Source organism: Anas acuta, chromosome 4, assembly GCF_963932015.1.
Source record: "Anas acuta chromosome 4, bAnaAcu1.1, whole genome shotgun sequence".
Taxonomy (NCBI): domain Eukaryota; kingdom Metazoa; phylum Chordata; class Aves; order Anseriformes; family Anatidae; genus Anas; species Anas acuta.
In genome coordinates this window covers 12,068,403-12,090,568 of record NC_088982.1, presented here as the reverse complement: position 1 = coordinate 12,090,568, position 22,166 = coordinate 12,068,403, and the positions used below count along the sequence as shown (strand labels likewise).

Here is a 22,166-nt window from a genome sequence, read left to right as displayed (position 1 = left end):
CCTCTGTGCTGAGCAAACATTCCCAGCACACCAGTAAGCTACACATTTACAGAGTCCAAATGTGTGGATGCATTTTCAAAGGTTTAGCAAGTTTCAGATGAAGAAAGCAAGCTGAAAATAATCGTTCTATAGTAGATATCTTCCTGACCCACACAATCATTTGGTGCAATGCACTTCCCTGGCAGCCCAGCTGGCTTAAGAAATTTTCTCACCAGATTTTTCTACCCACTCAGTAGTACCACAATGAGAGTTTTTGCAGTTGTGTTGTAAACTAGTACAGTGAACTAACCCGGGCTAAAAATAAACTTGTTTCCCAATTCCTTTTTCTGTGTGCTAGTTCATTTCATCTTTTGACAGTAGATGCTTTAGATTAGAACTAGAGCATCTTTCAGAATAAATATAAACCGCTATCAGTGCTGCTAGGAAAGTTTCACCTGGTCTCTAGACAAAGTATTCTGCCTGCTAGAGCTGCCAAGCTCTATACCTCAACACTAAATGGAGAAATGTACATATTTATATACAATAAAAGCTAACTTCTCCTGTGGGTTTACGTGTGTACTTGACTTAGTCTATGCTAAAGATAATGTGAATGTCAATACTAATACAGATAATGGAATTAAATAATATCTTTAAGTACAATTTATTTAATATATCCTTTAAATCACTTCAATTTAAAGATACTTATTTTGTCCTCACTAGGGTAGCCAGCTGGATAGCATCAGATGGGGATAGCCTACAGCAAAGTCCTAAAATTCACTGTCTTTCTGACATGTTTATCTTTGCTGTTATCTTGGGGGTGGTTTTGTGTTTAACCTGGCAATGTACATGACACTGGAAACTACTTCAGTAAGGCAGATGCTGGGAAGCAGGCAGACATGCATCATGTTTTGTTGCTGACAAATGAGAACAGTGCTTCAGGCTTTAAATGTGGCTGTGTCTTCATTACAAATTGCAGTTCTGCTGTTCTGGACACGTGCCTGCTGCTGCTAAAGCCAGATGTTAGCACTAGAACTTTTCGTGGATAAGACAGGTTTGTGTCAAGTCCTTAATTTAACCAATTCATGTTCTATTTTATTTATCTATTTTTAAAACTTCTGTCACTGCAATTTTGATGTAATACAACTGAACATGTTTGTGGAACAATTTTGTGTGGCCTGCTATTTATGCATTTGAAATATCTTCTGTCAAAGGAATAAGACTGGATATGTTTTGTCTTCCCCATTTCTAGCCAGACTGTAAAAATGATTCTGAATTGGAGCCAAAAATCAGTGCTGGAAAACATTAAGCACCATACAGGTGTCTGTATTTAAAGATTTTATTTTATTTTTAATAATTGGAGGGAGATGAGTTTCATCAGCATGGTCGTTAACTTAATGACATAACTGTAGCTTATTTTATATAACCAATCTTCCCCAGCCAGACCTTAGGTAATATACATGACACTGATAATGCATTAAGGCAGCAGCACCACAGTGCTAATAGTAGGGCATGTGGCATGCACAGAGTAGAGTCCTACATCATCTCCTGCTGGTGGTGTGTGGTGTTGGGCCCATTGCGAGAGCGGTATCTGAAGTCAGCCTTTTTCCAGTGCTCCCCACAATGGGGCTATGCTGCTGTAAAGATAACAGGAAGGAAAAATAGGCAAGATTTCAGCAACATGACAACGAAACGTGTAATAAAGAAATACAGGAGTAATGCTTGGTATCAATGTAACGTATGTATAAACATGGTTTCTTTGGCTTTGGATAAAATTACTCTATTTGGATGAAAGAGGCTACTAACAAGCATGGGAACAGAGTACCTAAAGAAGCCTAATCTTCATAAAATGAAGGGTTGCAGAAGTGCCATGCTAAACTGAAATGGAATTGCTTAAGTATTGAAAATCGGCTCTGCATGTCATACAAAAAAATAAATATATACATAAATAGAAGAGAGAGAGAGAGAGACTGCCCATGAGGAAAGGTAACCAGTTATGGCATGAGGGGATCTTCTAGAAGAAATGTTCTGATTTCAGATGGTTTAACTGGGCTGTGAAGCAGAGGCATCTATGACTGCAATCTCAAGAAAGAGTGTAGGGAAAAACTGGGTTGTATGTAGGTCTCTGTCGTCACCACGGGAGGGAAGAGGAAGCTGGGTTACAAATCTGACACGCTTTCATTTGTTTTTTTGCTGATCTTCGACAAAGACAACCTGATGCAAGTACTAATAATCCTGCGTGATGATCATAATTTCACTGAAACTTCTTTTGACAATGTGTTTTGGCTCCTTAGGTAAGTGCTGTATATTGTTTTCCTTTTTTTATAGTTAGTCACTTGTAATACTTGAGCTGGATTTAGAAAAAGGAGAAGAAAAATGTTCTCAAAGTATATAAGCCTCAGACTTGTGCGTGTGTGTATGAGGCAAGGAAAATGTAACGTATATTATCGTAATGTAGAGATCAAAGTGTGGGGGTAATCAAAAAGCATTTTTACCAAGAAATTGTTGTGGAAAAAGTGTAGAGGAACAAATCTTAAACACCCAAAATGATGCTAGGTTAATGCAAGCGCTGTTTTTGTTAGACCTTTCTAGTTGAATAGTTACCGTAGCAAACACCAATTGTAGAATTTTAAAATGTTGAAGCTTTCTTCTAGAACATGCGGGTACCAAAATATGAAGCAGGTCAGGTTTCATTTTTCTTCAATACAAATTGCATTGGATAATGCTGAATGCTTGTAGTATAACCTTAAAAAAAAAAAAGAGGGAAAGAAACAGAGAAAATAAAACGTGAAGCAACAACAAAAAGATATCTTTAGTGGTGAGGTTTTTATAAAGACAATAAAGCAACAAGACCAATGTAACAAAGCCTGTAACACAACTGTGTTTCAAATGACAAAACAAGTGAGCAGAAGACCTGAAATTAATTATCAGTTCTTTGAACAGCTTCTAAGTTGTTGTTTATACACTACAATTCTTTCCCTAATTTTTCTGCTGTTTATTACCCCTATACTGTCCATGTTGTTCTCTACTTTTAATTTATGCAGACTGTTTTAGTCTACATCTTAATGCAAAGTAGTGCTGTTATCCACAAACTGACAGCAATAAATTCTTATTTGGAAGGAGCCTACATGGCAAGTGAAAAAAGGTTGGCTTTTAATATGAAGTACTCATAGCTCATGATAGAAATTCAAACTGCTTTTGTAAGCCTCTGCTCCTGTTGTTGTTTGTTTTTTTTTCCCATCTATGTCCAATAAGAGTTTTTTAAGTGATCTCTGTGTGAGGTGGTCAGGGTTCTTCATAGTGCAGCTGGGGGCACTGGGGTGGTTGAAATGGAGCTGTTGTTGAGCACTGCACAGTGGAAAAATATAGAGGTGCTGAAATTCATTAGGTATGATGAGTGCTCTTCTTTTAAGAGCAAAGGAAAAACATAATTTGTGTAATTCTAATAAAACTTGCCATTTTAGGACTAGATAAGGGCCAAATCATTGCATTCCTTATATATTGTTGTAAAGTGAATCTCAATTACAGGATAAAAACTGGAAGAAAATCATGCAGGTTATGCTCACTATGTTCCTTACTTCATAGTAAGGAACTTCATAGTTTTTCTTCTAGCACGTACACATGCGAGAAGAAAAACAATTCTTCATGCAGCATAATAATCATAAAAATCATAGAAATTAATGGTCTCAGCAGTCTGAGAATGTCTTTTTATAGCACTGGCATATTTGTTATGAGCATCAGTGTCATTAGAATTGAGGGGGGGGGAAGTTATCTGATAACCATGGAGTAATCTCACATCAGAAGAACATTTTGCACATTGTTGCACAGTACTTCATGTAGATAATCTTGCATCTTGGTGGCAAGTAATGAAGAGATTCAAATCAAGAAAGGTTTGCTTTCCGCTGACACTGTGCGAGTCACACTGAGCTAAAAGTTTTGCCACAGACCTGATGAAATTATTGTGGTCTGAGTGGAATACTAAACCACTTCTGCAACAGCAGCTTAAAATGAAAGACATTTAAATAAAAAAGTACAGAACTCAAAACAAAAATGCTGTAATTCTTGTCGCTAATTAGAAGCAGGGCAGGACAAGAACTCCTACATAGTGACAAAAAATTGTAGTGGGTTTTTCATTCATTTTGATAAGTATTTCATTATTGATGAATCATTCTGGATGATTCCTTTTGGTCATTCTTTATCTGGCAGACAAAAACAGAGTGGTTTAAAAAGTTTCAAATTCAACTCTTATAAAGCTTTTTATTTAGAAGAAAAAAAAAATGCTTATCAGCAAGTACAAAGAAAAACTTCGTGTTACGCACAAACAATGATGGAGGGATTTAATGCACTGACTAAAATTTCCTTTAGCTATAATGTAATTGCCAGTATTTAAGACAGAAGTGCATAGTAACTAGTCTTTAAAAATTAATAATTATTTTATAGTGTTAGCATTTATAGTATTAGCATTATTTTAAATACTATGATTGTAGATGTTACAGGTGTTATGTCATCTTCTTGCCTCTTTCATTTTAAATGTATGTGTATTTCTCCCACTAGCTACAGGTCCCAATAACTTAACAGTCATCCAAACACCAACAAAAATACATCTGTCAATTGGAGACTCCACTGAAATTGCCTGTATTTGGGAAAAATCAATTATAAGATATAGAATAAGCTGGTATCTTGTTACTAAAGAGAATGTAACAAAAACTATATCATCAAGCCTTCTCTATTTACCCAACGTCACCCATGACAACAAGGATGTGCTAGTGCTAAAAACTGTCAACGTAAATGACACTGGATTTTACTACTGTGAGATAATTATTGAAATACCTTTCTGTAAAAAACTCTGTGGAAGTGGAACAACGTTGATCGTTGAAGAGAAAGGTAAGCTAACATGAGCATGTGCATGCCTCTTAGATTGTCATCGTAGTCTTCAGTCTGAACTGCTACACATTTCCTCTCTCTCCCACATACTTCTTTCAACACTAAACATCTCAAAATGAGTGATATGAACAGAGGGAGGACTTGACTGACTCCTTATGACAATCACTTTAAGGTCTCTGCATTAACATCCCCAGTGTGAGACATATGTTTTATTCTCTAAGGATTTTTTAAGAAGAATTAGTACTGTTAGGGTTCACAAAGTCTGTGTATCAGCAGCATATTTCATAAAATCCCTTCTTTAGAGGTATCCAGTAAGGTGTAGACATGAGACGATGAATTTATCTGTTGTGTGTTGTGGATCTGCTGAAATAATCACGTAGTCACTCTATCCAGTAATATGCACTTTATCTTTTTTGTTTTTTTAACATGTTCTTAATAATAAAAAATAGGAAGGAATGAAATCAATATGGGAGATGTATAATGTCTTTGAGAATTTTTGTCCATTGAGTTCTGACAAATTCTTTTCTTGCGGTGGTTGTCTTTAAAGGTTAGTATGTGACATTAACAGAGGGGAACAATTTAAGGTCCCAGTTCTGAATTAAGCATTGAGAACCATTAATACAATGCATATTCATTCACAATTAAACTTTTAGACAGTGAGGATGAGATATGCTTTACCTAACATTAGAGAGTGTGTCATACCTGGAAATCACTTTATCTCTTTTGTGTTACACAGCTGTCTCAAAATACTATGCATCACTTCTTGAAAATGCTGATCTTTCTTTTTCTACCTCTCAGTTATAGTGAAAGACTAGGTGACTAGTTCTGACCAGACCTTTAACATTATCACGTATCTGATATTAGCTGCTTGAGTCATGGGAATTAACCTTTCTGCTCACTCAGCACAGCCCAGTTTTGGACACTAATTTACACTTCTGACCAACTGATTGTCCAAATGGAGGCAGAAAACTGATCAAAAATTTAGGAGAAAAAAAAAAAAAAAAGTGAATGAAAGTGTTTTCCTTAAGGGAATTAAATGATACCATTTATCATTTGGTCAAGTATTAGTAGGTTTAGAGCAGAACAGAAAAGATTCAGATTCACTTAGTGGGGGGGAGAATGACTTTCATTACTGTAGGAATAATGAGCTATAGGAGGGATTGATGTTAATGATCATCATGTAGGCATCCATCAGGAATGAAGAAGTATGGATGACCTTGCACATGGGTAGGGCGGATAGACTAATTAGCTCCTGCAGTTCTTTCAGTTCTTTTGTTTTATTTTATTGTGATGTTGTTCTGCGATTGTGTCTTTGAGTTGTGTATAACTTTACCTTAAAAATGTAATTGCAGCAGCTCAGTCATCGGAGAAGAAAGTTTTGGCAGTTTGGGCCATCATTCCTTTCTTAGTGGCAGTGGGAAGCTTGTATTGCTGCTACAAAAAGAAACGGAACTCAAAACTTTCTGGTGAGTGGCAATGTTTCCATTAACACATAGTTTCTAAGCCAAATGCTTATTTTGAAGTGGCTGAACTGGTGCACTTGAGGCATCACTGAGAAGAATTTCAAAGTATAACTTTTGCTCACCTACTCTTGACCTCCAACGGGCACCCCAAACTGAGCAACTTGAGAGGAGGGATCAGAAGGCACTGCTCGCTGAATGTTCACTGTTCAAGTGAGCGTTCTTGCAGCCTCTTGCCTCTGTTATTTCTCTTTCCAGAAAGAGTGATTACTTAAAAAGCAACCTCCAGAATAACCAGATCTCCATCGCATAAGGTGTGCTGAGAAACCTGGAGGTAGCTGGTTTCATCTGCAAGCTGAATAGTGCTCTAGCACCTGTCATTGACTAGTCATACACGAGCTCTTCACTCTTCATTTCAGTGCTCTATACATCTCTTTACATTTACTCTGATAAACAGAATCACAGAATCACAGAATTTCTAGGTTGGAAGAGACCTCAAGATCATCAAGTCCAACCTCTGACCTAAACTTACCAGTGTGAATCTAGAAATGGACAATAAGCAAGAAGTGACCATAACTTTCCTTTTGCTAAGGTTCTGCCCCACTTCCTGTGCCAGAAGGAGGGCGTCAGGAGGAGCAGACCCTTGAGGCAGTAGAACTTTGTGGGAGAAATGAATCTACCAGTGAAGAAGCTGAATGGGTAAGTGGTTTATAAAAAGACTTTCTCTTAGTTTAAAAAAAATATATATATATATCTTATAAATGCCAATGCTCTGAAATAAGAAAAAAGAAGCTACATACTAGGAAAGTATTGGACAATGCTTTTATGTTTATATTTAATGACTCTCTTGAGTCTGAAAAGGAAGGCAGCAAAAAGTGAACATCAACAACATAAAGACAACGTGGAAGAAATGTCGAAGTCAAAAATGGCAATAATGTCACTTGTGTGTGTCTATCTCTCAGGAGATTTATGCCACGTTTATTGAGCTGAGATGCTCAGGGAGTGTTTCCCCAGTGGTTCTGCCAGTTGCAAGGGAATCTGTCCCTTGAGGAAATTCTTGAAACAGCTGATGATTTTTTCCACTGCTAAATTTTTCAGGTTCCAGCTTAAACCTAAAGTTTGCTGTAGCTTTAATGCAAATTCCAAATCCCGTGGAAGCACACAAAACCCACTCTCCTGAGGGCCTCTGACTGTGCAAAAATGAGTGGAAGCATGGTCTACATGAGTTACCCATGCTTCCTCTTTGATATTCAGTCAGCAGGTCTCTCTTGGTGATCTGAACATATGTTATTAAAGCAAAAGCAGTAAACCTCCATAATGAAGCGATGGCTTTTTGTCTTCATGCTTTTACAACATCCACCTTTTCACTATTTTACAGTCAGTTTTTTTTAATTATTATTTTTTTTGACACGTCTGTGAGCACAGACCTGTGTGCACATTTCAGAGAGATTACTATTTTTCAGGTTTTGCTAAAGAACTTACATGAAGATCCAAAATTCTACATATGCTTAGAAAATGAAAATAGGGTGATTTTTGCACAGTCCAGGATCTGCACTTGTATTTGGATACTACGGCAGAATTTGCCCTTACAGTCCTTACCTTTCAGTGTTAGTAATGAGTCACTCTTTCCCTTTGAAATTATATATCCATGGTTCTGTGATGTGTCTTGAGTATAAGTTCCTTTTAAATAGTCTTTACTGGAAAAAGTTTTGACTGAAGTTTTCCTTGCTTTTTAAGGCTGTGTCTACACTTTATGAATCACTTGATTCTTTTTACAATGAATCAAAATAAAAGATGACAAATCCACCGTCGCTACTGTATCCAGTGCAACAGATGAGCAAATCCCACAACAAGGGCAGCTGCAAAGTGTAGAACAAGAGCGAGGTGAGGATCTGCCATCGACTTTGACATTCAAAACTAAAGAACCATGTAATAAATACAATACGGTTAAACATTTTATGAAACTGAAAACATTATAATAATATGCTGCTGAAAAATGGATTACATGAGTTTCCTGTGAGAAGTATGCAAGAGGGACGATATACAAGAAAAAAGGTTGGTTTGAAAGAATTTTTAATGTTTTGTCACTAACTTTATTGTAAGGAGTCTGAATTTTGAGAGTATGTAAGTTTAGAAGACTGTCTTCAACTCTTTCCTCCCGTATCCGGAGTGCAGGAATAATAAAGAATGCATTATACTTTGAAAAATCTTCTGGACTGAACAACTTTTTCCAACAAAAGCTTTTATTTAGGCAGCCCATGTATACATAGCAGAAGGTAATGAAAGACTGCACATCATGGTCATCACTTGAATAAACAGACAATACTACAAATAGGATGAAGTCCAGTCTCTGAGAAGATCATACATGCTGACCACAGCATAGCAAAAGTGGTGTGCCAGGAGGTTTTATGTTGCTGTGGAAGGGTACAGCTTCTATTCATTCACAGTGCTGTGAGAAGTATTCCAGAGAAGGTAGTCTCTTATGTACAAAGAAATGCTTGGTTTAAATGAAGTTATATATAACATAGTTATGTATAATTATTGCCTGCTCAAAGAGATTTGTCTGGAACAGATGTGAATGTTAACGCTTTTTCCCCTTTTGCCAGCTCTAAAACTTCATAAAATCACTGAAGAACTAAATCAAAACTGAAAATGTAAGTAAAACCTGGCTTCCAGGGTCTGATTAGGGGTGAAAAACATTGAGAGCAGAGTGACCGGCAGTTGTCCAAGGACTGCCAACTACAAAGAACAGATATTGGAAATGTGAATGTATTTATGTGACAGGTTTGTTTTGTCCTCTGAAGGATTTTCAGAGCTTAGCTGGAGGTGAGACCATCTTGCTGATGATGTAGGGGGAGAAACAGCTCCACTGCTCTTCCAGAAGTTTGTTACAACCTGGGCATTGCAGTAGACACAGACCAGCTTCCCCAGAGGCCCTGAAAGCAGTTGGCACTATCTAAATGTGTGACTGCCTTGCTGCTCAGCATCCTGCAATGAAATCTTTGGGACTATACAGCACAGCTTGTGCTCTGGCTCTTCCTGTGCTATAGTGACTACAGTTTGCAAAGCTAGTTCTTGAAGTGCTGTAGCTCAGTTCTGGCCCCCTGCTTGGTGTGTGTCCTGGTCCCTGGAATGTCCTGTAACCTGCCCTGAGGCATTCTGGAGAGTGTGCTGTTGTTCAAAATACTCTAATCGCTGCTTTGTGAACATATGCCGTATGAGAGAAACAGTTTCTTATACTGCATCTTATACTACAATTTATGTATAAATTAAATAAAGCAAGAGGATTTTCTTTTCCTCCTTCTGAACTTCAGTCATTTTAAAATCTTATTATTTTTTGTCCTGAAACTCATTACAGATGTTTCCTATACTGCATGGTAAAACACTACCCTGTGCCATATATTCTTTTGAGGTTCACAAACATGACTCTGCTATATTTCTGCAAGCCCTGTAACTTTGTCCCCTACACAAGAAAGTCAAAATGGTAAAAAGGCTGATGACCTTCATACCAGGTCAAGAAAGCTCTCGGTTATGCATCAGAGCTGTAAGTGGGTGTGGTAAATTTTGGTCAATCCATATATGTTACTGGTTATTTCTATATTTAAGCACTGTGAGAAAATGTATGATATTCGGGGAATTTTTCAAGGAAAGCTACCAAATGTGGCTTGGTGGCAATCTTAGTCTGTAAATCATATTTTCATTAAAACACCAGAAAAAAAATGTTGATTAAATGTGGTTCCTACCAGCAACGTCACCTTTCTAACAGCTGCTCCTGTTTTATATGTTAACATGGTAATTTCCAACATCTGGCATTTGAAGATTACCCCCAATTTATCATAACCTATGAGCCAGAAGGCTGTTTTCAGAGCTCCAGCTGGTGGTCCAACTCAGTCAAAAGGACTTTGACACCTGTGCATCATGTGTACCACCTTTCTCTGCTCCTGCACCACTTGTAAGTGACAAACCCTGTCCCAGGCAGGCAGACTTGTCAGGCAGACTTTACCTTTTTCATGGTTATTTTGCTAGATTTAAAAGAAAAAGAGCTCTTAAAGAGAATCCTGGGCATTTGTTTTTAGCCAGTTTTGGTGGTCAACATCTCTTGGACAGGCTGGTGCAACAGTTTGAGATTTAAAGTCTTACTTTAAGCACAGGCCAAAACACACTGATTTAAGAGCAAGACTGCCACAACATATTCTAAAGCCTTGTATGTCTTCTTCTGTGCTTTCAGTGTCTCAGCAAAGTACTGGGCTTAGTCACAGGTCCACAGCTGAGGCTCCCTCTCTGTTTTTGTCACACTCAGGGCACTGGTTTAGAGCACTGGACTTCTCAGTCTCTTCTATTCAACTTGAGACTGCTGCCCTCAGCTCTTGCTCTTCCTGCTCCATTGCACACAGATTCAAGCTTGATTAATCTACCTGGCTCTTGGGCAGCTGGTCTTAGCAGCTGGTACTGGTTGTCTCAGTCAAACCACCCTTACTTTCCAAAGTAGTCCTTCATAGCATCCGTAGAAGAGGAGTCTGCAGCAGTATTTCTCCCTGCATAATGTCAGGCACCCTTGGTAGCAGGCAGGATGAGGCAGAGCCCCAACCACCATTCTGGCAAAATCGTTGTGTTTGTGTATGTGATGCTATGACTAATGTTTTTGTGTCTTATAATGGTGCTTTCAGAACGGCAGTGACATTAACTTGGTTGACTAAAATTCATTTGAAACCTGGTTTTATCTAAAGTGATTTCTCTGTACTGCTGACATCAAGAACTATTGCAAAGCTGCCAGTGTTCACAAAAACACAACACCTACAGCCTGGGCTTAAATTGACTTAAGGAAGCCTGTGTGCATTAGTTAAAAACACTCTCGGTTTAAAAACACTCCTCCATTAGGCAGCTGTACCTCTGGATCTAGGCTACGTCTATGGAGAAAAGCCAATCTACGCAAACAGGAAGGGTCTTATTTGAATGGCAATTCTTGCCTAGTTCTTAGCGTTGCTTAGGAAATAAAAGTTGAAATCAATACTTTGAGATAAGACGTTTTGCTTGGTTTTCTATTAAAGACTATGGCCCTCAACTACATCACCAATTTAAGGAAAAATACTGCTCTTACAAGAAGCACCTGAGGAGGAACTGGTGAATGTCATGGGGTCCATATGGTCTGTGTTTCCACTGACCTAAGGGCTTCTTATCTTATTTTTATTCTAGGTCTTCAAACCTAAAGGCAATAATGTGTGCTGCATTTATTTCAGTCAGACTCCAAACCAATGTCTATTGCCACATCCTCTGTAAATAACAGCAGAAACAAACCAGAGTAAATCTATGATATGATCAGAGTTTATTTTTGCCACTATGCTTGTATTGGGTGGTTACAGTGAGGACAGCCATAAGCACTTTGATATTTTTTAATGTCATCTTGTATCACTCTTTTGGGAACAGGAAACATAGAAAATACAACTGAAAATTAGATATGAAGATCAAAAGAACATCAACCAATTTCTTTGAACATGAGAAAGGGCAGATGATAATATATTAACACTTCTCATTTTCTGAGTAGTATAATGGAAATTTTGTGATAAAGCAGCACTTTCTAATAACAGGGCTTTGGTTGTGTTGGGCTCATGCTGTGGGCTGGTAGGCTTTGGCCACTGAGAAGTGACACCAGTTCAATTCCTCATCCTTGTTCCTCTGGCCAGAGCAGAGCCGGGTGGCGGGACTCAGCAAAGCCCTGCAGTCATGTTAAATGGAGAGCATCAGTCATAGCTGGGGGACCTGGTGCCTGAGTGGGAGCTGAGACCATGGCCTGCATGGGTTGCTGGCATTGTTCTGAGGGTGGATTGCGGGTGGACACCATCAGAGAGACCGGGCAGAAACATCGTACATGGCTAGAGCTGCAAGTTACTTGAGAACTTTATCTCAGTAAAGTATCAGATCTACAAGGGTAGAGGAGTATAGAAAGGATAAGGCAGAGACAGCAAGTGCTGCACCTGTGTTTAGCGTTGTTACTGCAGTACAGACAGAAGATAAAGTTACGCAAGGTAAGGGTTCAAGATACTAACGAAAAATTGGGTCTGCCGCCTACATCCACCCTGAAATGCTTCATGCTCTGTTATCTGCTCATGTGCTTGTCTTGTCCTAAATGTCAGGCTCCTTGAGCTGGGGTGAGCTATCTGCACACTGCCTGCCGCAGTGGGATTGCAGTCCATGGTTAGGGCTTCTGAAACCGTGTGAAAATAAATCACGAAAGGAAGTGATAGGTATTGTGTTCTGTTACTTTATAGCCTTTAACTCTGTAAAGAAAAAAAGAAAAAAATAAAAGCATCTCTAATGAACACAGCAGAGAGGTATGCGGTGGTAAGGTGACAGACACAACAAAAATAGCCCAGGTCTGACTGGGTTTGCTCAGGCAGAGTGGCTCTCTTTTCTCGTGTTAGCAGCTGTACGATATTAAATACAGTTGGTCCTTTTAAGTTTGCTTTTTACATTCGACCTGACCTTAACCTAAACAGTCTAGACCTAAACTACATCAGGCCTGCTATTGAGCAAGAAAGGAAATGGAAAAAGCATCTCCCATGTCATTGAAGCTCTGTGCGGGAGGAAAGTGAGCCGAGAGGCTGTCGGCTGGTTTCACGGTTCGCCCTCACACTGCAGCATGGTGGGCACTGGGCCTGGGCTGAGCACGGGCACCACAGGTGGGCTGAGGATGTCTCCAGGGGGCTGTAACCTCCCTTCTGGCCTCAGTTGGTGTTACTCTGTGCCAGCATAGCTGAGAGCAGTGTGTTTGTCACTCATTGTTTCTGCTCTGAAGCCACGTAATATTTTAACAGAGAACCGTTGTGCTTCATTTTGGCGGTGTTTCACCTCTGCTGTGGTGTCATGCTGGAAGTTCACCTCATGACCTATGTTAAAATGACTCCCATTGAGACTCCCCAACCCAGGGATGTTTCACTATCGAGCTTTAGTTAACCGGCAGAGGGTAGGCCCAATGGGGTGCCAAGGGGAACAGGGCTTAGGACAGAGTCTGGAAAGCAGTGGGGGACTGGTCTCCTCCCATGAGGCCCATCACAGCCGGGCAGCTCCCAGTCCCATGGGCAGGAGAAGGAAGGAAGGCAAAGCAACATGCCGGCAGGGCATGAATCCAGGGAGGTGACAGCAGAGAGCGTGGAGATCATGGTACCCAAGACAAGGGATGGATGGGAATGGAGCAGGACACGGGTTACAACAGCAACTGGAAACTAATGTTCATTTTGGTGCCTGCTTCAGTGACCGAGGCTGAGTGGTGCACACCTGGCACAGCTCTGTGCACGCTGAAGTGAGCCCTTGAAACCAAATGTGCTTTGAGCTGCAAATAACTGCCAGCCCATAGCATAGGCCTCCTCCTCTCCTTTTGAGGCATTTTTGAGCTTGTGAGATTTTAAACAGAGATGTCAGGTGTGTCCTACTGGAAGGTGGCTCATTCAACTTAAGAATACACAGGAACATACAGTTCTTAGTGCTCGTGTATTTATCCTGTTTAGAAATGAATGCAAAGTAAAACCTAGGATTTTGTAAGCATTAAGGTATGGCAACTCGCGATTGAACTGCCTGTGTGAGAGTAGCTGAGGAATCATGGTTCATAGAAATCATGACTGAAGCACTTGAGTGGACAACTTCAGTTACCTCAGGGTGCGACCTCTCCTTCTGTCATTGCAATAGGAACACAAAGGTAGTCATGGAAGCCTTAATACGAACCTTAAACCTGAATATAGAAATCCTGTAAAGAGCATCCAGGAAATTATTCAATCATGGACTGAAAACTAGACAGAAGTATTTACACTGTAAATATTAATTTAGTGGCTGTAGTATATTCATTGATTTTACAATCTAATATGGCTAAATCTAGTGCACTAGTAAATGTGTTTAAGACGAGTCAATATACAATGGTAAAATACGTTTCCCATGCTTCAGCTTTGCCTGACAGCAGTAATCTAACTCAGCTCAGAAATTCACTGCCAATTAATTGACCTTGGTCTTCATGATTTTACCTGTCTTTAAACTTCATTTAAATAGTATGGGACTTCAATAATTGGATTTGTAAAATAAATGCTAAGGGTATTTTGAGAAGTAAATGATAATAAAATGATAAAGACCAACGCATTCGGAAGAACCCTCAAAATAGCTAACAGAACTGATTCATTGTGTCACCAAGCACCACATGTGCTGGTAAGACCTTCTTCCTGTTTACACATTGCTGTTGCTTGTTTAGTTTAACCACTTTGTGTTTTGTAGAATGACGTAGTAGCTGCATCATTTAGTCATACGTAAATTTGCCGTGCATTGTGGAAACAGAATGACCTTTAAAAATCATTACCTAGACTTACAGCAAGTTTTCACAGTCAGTGCAAAGGAAAACCCCACTCTTCAGTAAATAAAATGTGTTGGTAAGCTAAATTCAACAGAATATCCAGGACACTGGAAAATATACTTTTTTTAAAAATAATTTTGTCTTAGTGTGGAATATGCAATGCTTGTTTTTGAGTAAAATGCTACCCCCACACCAAGAGAAAAATAAAGTGCTTTTTAGTACTGCTGCTGAGATGGAACATATGAAAAACAGTAGATTCGTCATTTAAATTGTGCTTTCTTCCCCCTGTGCTTCTTATGTTCTAATACATAACAGATTTGTGAAAATTGTCAACAGGTTGTTCTCCTGTAACTTCCTGAACCTTTTGGAATAAATGTTAAGGGATGATAAGGCTTAATAGAAGTTTAACTTCTCAGCTGTCCCAGCAGTGACTGTGACACAAATGGCTCTTCAGAGCTGATAAATGCATTTATTCAGACTTTTCCAAAACAGAAGCTGCTGCGAAAAGTATAAGATAAAATTTATTCTCAAAGAGAAAATCATCACAAAATCACATAAATCTCATGTAAGCCTGAATGTCTGGCCAAGTACCATGAAATTTACGCATCTAGATGGTTTTTGGAAATGACTTGACTCTGCACATTAGTATCTTATAAATAATGTAAATTTTTGGGCCAAGTCAGGGACAGCAAGACCTAATTCTGGATAAACCCTCGGTAACACCTCACCCAAGCTGTTGTCTATACCATTTCTTGAAGAAAGAAACCTGAGAGAAGCAACCAATGGCAATTATTTACATTAAAATAATAATATAAAATTTAACCAAACCCACAGGAAATGTATTATCTCACAGGGTAGCTGGACAGGCATCAAAACACTTCTTTCTCTCCCACAAATACCTCCTATTTGTACTCTGCTTTGTTTCTGTGTTTTGTTCCTATTTTGCAAACAGTTGTAATAGTCTGTTCCATGCCTTGTGCTCCAAGCTGCTATTTTTAATGAAAAACAAATTAGAAGAAAATATTTAACCAATGCAAAAAGTGTGAATTGAAAAGTCTGAGCAGCACTGATGTGTGTGCATGCTCATGAATACAAATATGCCATGTTAAAAAGAAAAAAAAAGATAAAAAACAGATGTTATTAGTATGGTGACCTTTCCATTTGTAGAAATTCAAGTCCTGTGGTTTATTTTGTGTTTTTGCACTTTCGGAGGCACCGCCTCAAAAACTGCGTCACCTTTGTTTGCACAGAAAAGTGGGTCAAGAATGAGGAGATCTTGTCTGCCAGGTTATGTGACAAAGGTGTGGCCATAAAGACCAATATCCTATTGACTGAAGCTAATGTTCTCCCCCTCTCTGTCTTTTTAGGTGGTTGTTTTTTTGTGTTTTTTTTTTCTCTTCCTCTGCGTTACTAGCATGAATGAAAATGATTCAAAGTTGTGAGAATTAGTGAAGTAGGCACTTTATTTTGCTGGGATTTCTTCCAGAGGGAGGAACTGATTTCTCTCCAATGGCCATGTTTAATGATGTTACGGATGTGTGTCAAACAACAAGTTCATGGCCCTCAAAGCATCAGCTACTGGCACTGTGTGCATGCAAACACCAGACCATGCTCATTGCTGGCAAGGCCTCATTGTTTGCTTTCTTCTTCTTCTGAGGAAAACCACAGGTTTCAACAGGCACTTTAATGTAAAAACCTTCAAACTTTACCGAAAACCATTACCCATTTAATGCAAATCAATTGCAACTATGTCATAAGGCTGAAGCCATGGGAACAAACAGCTTTTGCGAACTGTTTGAATGAAGCATGCAGCTTGAGACATTGCAGTGGCTTTCCAGGAGATACCAAATCAGTTACTGGGGAATGTAAGAAGGGAAATCATGCTGTTGTTTCTTTCAAGGAGGTACTAGATTTACGTATATTTGTATGTATCGTCTTGCTCTTGAGGCATCATAAATGTCACAGAATACATTTTGTCTGATGAAGAAGTGGCTACGGCTTTCTGTCAGAAGAGTTAATTTTTAAAATTCTTCCCACTTCAGAGCAAATTTTGGCTAACTACTTTGTAGCATGACACAGCTGGAAACTTACCTTCACATGGTCAGAGGTACACCCAAAGACAACCAAACTCAGCCTTAATTTTGGGAAGCCATAATCGGGGTCTTCTACAGAGAATGTTTCACCATGGGATGCATCATGCTCTTCGTGCAGAGTGCTCTAGTTTTGAGAGGTTCCCCCAAATCATTTTCTCACACTTGCTTCTAGAATAGACGTAAGGCACCTTATATGAGCTCCTGCATGTTTAGTGTAGCTGCCTGGCATTCAACAGAGTGACTCTGCTGCTTGGACAGAAGTTTTAACCCATTCCCTGTTGAGTGTAGCTGGTCACCTTCTGCCATCTGAGCTGCCACTTCCATGCAATGTCCTCTGCTGTGTGTAGGCAGCAGCTGGAGATTGAGCAATGTGGGTTCAGTGCATTTTGTGCCAGCCACACGGCACAATAACGCTGGAGCTGTGAAGAGCTGTCAGTACTGAGGTGTGCAGTACCCCGAGCAGCACACGGTATGGGTATTTGCTGACTGATAAGTGTCCCTCTGGTGAGCAACCACTGGGTGGGACAGGAGCGTAAAGCACCTCCAATAAGGCCCATCTCCATCCTTCAAAAGAGAGCCGAGGCTGTTCCAGCTGAGGAGAAAGCCAGACCCCAGCAGTGGTGTGTCCCAGATGGAAACCATTGCTATCTTTGACAAGCATGCAAAGACAGCAGACAACACACAAACCCTCACCAAAGCAGAACTAAAGACCCACCTGGAAAAAGAGCTTCCAAACTTCCTCCCAAAAACAGCACGGCTTGATTTCTGTATTATGGCAAGGGCTGCAGGCTTTATACATTACAGGGGAAGTTGCATCCAGAAACATGCAGTGGTTTGTAGAAACTTTTCTAAGTACGTCACTTGAATAAAACTGGAGTAAATGTAAAACTGATTCTGATAGGTATTCTCCATTTACCAAGTTCATCAAGTTGTCAGGACCACAGCTTTGAAATAGGTTGTTTTTTGTCTTCAGAATTAATCTACTTTTTATTCCCAGATTTATAATCTTATGTGATGTCACAGCTGCTGGGAAGGTCTTGACTAGAGATGCAGAACCTCTCTACATATTTCTACACTTACTTTCCCTAGGTATTTATATCTGCATACTTAGTATGCGCATCAAAAGGATGCACAAACACAAAGAACAACAGATGAATGCAGATCAAACTGTTTAGCACCTGCCTTTAATAGTAAAAGAAAGGCCTGAAAAAGTAGTTTACATCATAGGTTTGCATGTATGCCTCATGTACATTTAAATAGTTTATATATATATATACATATAAATAAAATATCTCCACGTAGGTATTCAAAATTCTTAATACATTATAGCAAAAGCTTTAGTTGCCAGGGAAACCAAATGCTTTTCCTTTTCAATTGTTTTTTATTTGCTTCCCTTTGCTAAAAAAATCTATAAAATGTTTTTTAAAATCTTGCTCTTTGCACAGAGTACTAACATTTATTTGTACATCCAATTATTCTTCTTAAATGCAAAAATCTAGAATGAAATGTTCCAAATGTGGCTGCCATTTTTTGTATCCTGTATAATTCAATTTTTTAACAACTACTTCAGGGCACTGCAGACGGTACTTGACATGAGTTAGTCTCTTTACAAGCAAGCTGCATGAAACCATGGTATGAAACCCATGCCTGCTGGATTTATGACTCACAAATTAAATACAGATGCAACATTCAGAATAAAAATCTGGATGGCTCTGCATGAATGGAAGAAAATGTCTCTGAAATTATTTTAGATCAGTGGTTGTGACCCAAAAGAGTCATAGTAAGCTGTTCATGGTCATGGACTTGCATTTAGTCAAAGTGTCTCCACATGAAGAAAATCAAAAACAAAACACAACAAACAAGCAACAACAACAAAACATAATTATAAAGGGGTATGAAATCCCCCCAAAACATGACATTTGATGTTTGGCCTATGAAGAGCTGAGGAGCCCCAATGACAGCTGAATGCGATGATGCTCAGGGCTGGCCCTGGATATGTTTGCAGGGCACCACCTGCTCCAGTTGTACGCAACTGCTCCTCCAGTCCTAACTACTTCCTGAAATAACTGGAAATAGACCAACATTTTCCAGGAGGGTAATTAGCTAAATGTGCTGTCATTTTCTAGTCTCCATCTCCATTTCCCATCTTTACATATTCTAGAGAAAAAGAAAAATAAAAAAAAAGAGAGAGAAAAAAAGAAAAGGAAAAAGAAAAAGAAAAAAGAAAAAAGAAAAAAGAAAAAAGAAAAAGAAAAAGAAAAAGAAAAAGAAAAAGAAAAAGAAAAAGAAAAAGAAAAAGAAAAAGAAAAAGAAAGAAAAAGAAAAAGAAAAAGAAAAAGAAAAAAAAGGAAGGGGAAGGGAAGGGGAAAGGGAAAGGGGAAAGAAATAAAAAGGGAAAGGAAAAGAAAAAGGAAAAGATAAAAGAAAAAGAAAAAAAAATATGCCAGTATTAGAAAAAAATACTTTTTTTAAAAAAAAAAAAGAAATTTGAAACAACGATGCCTTGTTTTGCAAACTAGTAACTGCAAGAAAGCAATGGAGAATATAAATCTGATTTTAGGGGAAAAAAAAAAAAAAGTTACTGTTTTACCTGCATTTTACTAACTTTTTTTTTTTTTTTCAAGAATATTCTGAGAAATAGGGTCCTTTAAATACACCTGGTTTATATCAATATGTCTGGTTTTAGGATTAGTTACATCTAGCAGAGCTCACAACTGCCTGGAAAGATCCTGAGTCAATCAGAAGCAAAAGTAAATCCATGTCATAAGACTGAAGGGTTGGACTAGGTTATAGTTTGAAAAAAAATAATTCCCACATCAGAAGTAAAATTCAGAAGTAAAAACTAGTTCATGTGCTTCACTAAATAGTTTTAAATATGCATTTATAAATTTAAAATTGATGATTGAAAAGAAATAGAATTTTCCAGACACATTCATCAATCAACTCTGGGCAATTGCTTCAATTTTTAGGGATCTAAAGGTGCACATTTTTTAAAGTGAAACATGAAATTACAGAATGAAATATTTAATCAGACCGTGATCAAGCAGCGCCTCCAGGCACTTCCTTGAACATTTCCAAAAGTTTTTATATTTTCTTTCGATTATAATAGCAGATTTTGGGTTGTTTAGCTTCTACAAAAGTCCCACGGTAGTTTCCTATGTTCCATGGGTCTCTACTGCCATCCCCTGTTTATTTTTCAAACTGCGTTATTCCTAAAATTGGAGTTGATCAGTGCCGCGATTCAAGCCAAAACAGACCTCCTGTGAGTTTTCTAGAAATTTTATTTATTTATTTATTTATTTGTCTAAATGTATCCATATATACATATATATCTTTTTACTTGGTCATTGTCTTGCTTGCTACCATCCTCACGGCGGACTGGACTGGTGAGGCAGGCAGAAAGATGCCAAGTTGGGACGAATAAAGTTTATTTTCTAACACTTTTGCCTGTGGTACCCGCAGCCCGGGCCCAGGGAGCACCCTAGTACTGCTTAGGCTGTTCACATCCTTGCCGGGATGGCAGTGCTTGAAGCTTACATCCAACATTTGCCCCAAGGAAAACATCATTTTGGCTTTTTCTGGGCTGCAAAGCACATGAGCTCAGGCAGAGCCCTTCAGGTGAGGGTTTGGGGAATGCATGGGGTTGAACTCAGCTGTGTAATGTCCTTAAGGCTGTGGACGACACATCTTTAACCATGATGAAGGCTGTTTTAAAGGTAGAAAACATGCCTCTCCATGCTGCTGTGGCTCCCAGGTGCAGTAAAGCCAGGAGCATGCCTCTAGCGGGAGGCGATGCGCTTACTGCTGCCTTTAGCACCCTTGGCATGGGGATGCCAGCAGCACACACATTTCTAACACACACAAACTTGTCCCCAGTGCCACCTGAAGCCCCTGACCTCTGTGTGCTCCCTGTGATGCTTCTGGGCTTTGTGCAGCGCCCCCACTGCAGCCCACTCCTTTTCTTTTGCAGATGGGGAAGAACAAGGACGCTACTGATGAAGTCTTCAGGAATCTGGATGAAAACGGTGATTCCCAAGTGGACTTCAAAGAATTTGTCATCTTTGTGGCAGCTCTGACTTGCTGCTGTCATAAATATTTTGAGCAGAAAGCAGCCAAATAGTTGTCGAAATACTCACAAGACACTGTCTTTGCCTGTGCTCCATATGTTAATGCTATGGATCCTGTCATCCTTTCCATGTACTGTGCTGCAGTTTACAAGCATGCTGGGCTGTAAAAATAAATCCTCCAGTGCTTACATCCCCGTCTTGAATGCTAAAATCTACTCCTTTGTGGAAGGGCCTGGGCTTAATGGGTCCCACTAACAAGTACGGAGCAGTTTCTCTCTTTCTCTGCTTTTTGAAATGCTGTTCTTAGCCAAAAGGCTCAATATCCTCCCCAGGGCAGGGCAGTAATCTGCCTCTCCAAGCTCGTATGGATTTATTTCCTATTACAAGATAAGGCCCTATGAACCAGTACAGTGATATTGCCGTGCAGTTGCAAGGTAGATGGGGTTGCACACTGCAACCATAGAATCACAGAAGGGTTTGGGTTGGAAAGGACCTTAAAGACAACCCAGTTAAACCCCCTGCCATGGGCAGGGACACCTCCCACCAGACCAGGCTGCCCAAAGCCCCATCCAACCATGAAATAATGCTGAGTAAGGATGAAGCTAAGCCACAGGTTCGACCCATTCATAACCATGTGGAGGTGGGCATATGTTGAAATGTATTCATCCCTTTGGGAACCCGCTGAGAAAAATTTGGTCCTATTGGATTACTTTGGGCTGTTTTAGGCTGTCCTTTTGCCTAGCCACCTTTCATGCCTCAGTTGGCTCTACGAACTAAACAGTGCAAGCACCACCTAAAACTTCATTCCTAACGCCTCGGGCACAGGATCCCAATGCATATTACTGGATGTGATAGCCGGCTGCTTCAGGAAAGGGGCTGCCCTTCTCTTCCCCATCACTGTGTGGGATGAAGTAACCACCATCCAAGGGCCGGGATTCCCCTTGGTCCCCACCAGCTGCTGGCAGGACGCCGAGCCCCTTGCCTCCCTCGTATCCTTTGCCACATGTGTCTGGTGTTCACCTCAGCACCACACCAGGCACAGTGGCCACCCCAGGGGTGGTCCTCAAGTGCCCATCCCCTGCCCCAGGGACCACAGGAATGCGTCTCCGCTCCAGCACTGCTACGGACAGAGCTCACACAACACAACATTTAAAGCAAGGGCCCAATGTCTGTCCCCACATTGTTTTGGTCATGCTGGATGACACTCGGGAGGATGCTGAGGTCCCAGAGACAAGTACATCACACACATTACACCTGCAGGAGTACCATTGCTTGCTTTGTTGGCAGTGGTCATTATTCTGCACTACCCAAGCAAGACAACTACTAAGTATGAAAAGGCACAAAATTCTCGCCAAGC

The 22,166-nt window shown here is 39.7% G+C and overlaps 2 protein-coding genes across 3 annotated transcripts; both read left to right on the top strand.

The window, feature by feature from the left end:
* Positions 1-852: 852 nt before the first annotated feature.
* On the top strand, positions 853-9,628 carry LOC137855576 (uncharacterized). Of its 2 annotated transcripts, XM_068679855.1 has the most exons (6): positions 853-1,030; positions 2,186-2,270; positions 4,531-4,860; positions 6,213-6,326; positions 6,913-7,019; positions 8,058-9,628. In XM_068679855.1, exons 2-6 carry the CDS (start codon positions 2,219-2,221, stop codon positions 8,109-8,111), a joined length of 657 nt encoding a protein of 218 aa, XP_068535956.1. In that variant the 5' UTR covers positions 853-1,030; positions 2,186-2,218; the 3' UTR covers positions 8,112-9,628. The 2 variants fall into 2 exon arrangements, with proteins under 2 accessions (XP_068535956.1, XP_068535957.1); XM_068679856.1 differs by lacking the exon at positions 853-1,030 and having other exon boundaries at positions 1,525-2,270; positions 6,216-6,326.
* A 6,249-nt stretch (positions 9,629-15,877) lies between these two features.
* Positions 15,878-20,964, top strand: S100P (S100 calcium binding protein P). The gene is made up of 3 exons (XM_068679308.1): positions 15,878-16,749; positions 17,374-17,479; positions 20,705-20,964. The coding sequence occupies exons 1-3, from the start codon at positions 16,720-16,722 to the stop codon at positions 20,860-20,862; spliced, it is 294 nt and encodes a 97-aa protein (XP_068535409.1). The 5' UTR covers positions 15,878-16,719; the 3' UTR covers positions 20,863-20,964.
* Positions 20,965-22,166: the final 1,202 nt, after the last annotated feature.

Excerpts from the sequence above, each read along its gene's own strand:
- S100P (XM_068679308.1), top strand. The coding sequence starts at position 16,720 with ATGACACAGCTGGAAACTTACCTTCACATG. Across the intron at positions 16,750-17,373 it reads TGGAAACTTACCTTCACATG|ATGGAAACCATTGCTATCTT; the intron begins GTCAGAGGTACA and ends GGTGTGTCCCAG. Across the intron at positions 17,480-20,704 it reads GGAAAAAGAGCTTCCAAACT|TTTTGCAGATGGGGAAGAAC; the intron begins TCCTCCCAAAAA and ends CCACTCCTTTTC.
- LOC137855576 (XM_068679855.1), top strand. The coding sequence starts at position 2,219 with ATGATCATAATTTCACTGAAACTTCTTTTGACAATGTGTTTTGGCTCC. Across the intron at positions 4,861-6,212 it reads GTTGATCGTTGAAGAGAAAG|CAGCTCAGTCATCGGAGAAG; the intron begins GTAAGCTAACAT and ends ATGTAATTGCAG. Across the intron at positions 6,327-6,912 it reads ACGGAACTCAAAACTTTCTG|GTTCTGCCCCACTTCCTGTG; the intron begins GTGAGTGGCAAT and ends CCTTTTGCTAAG.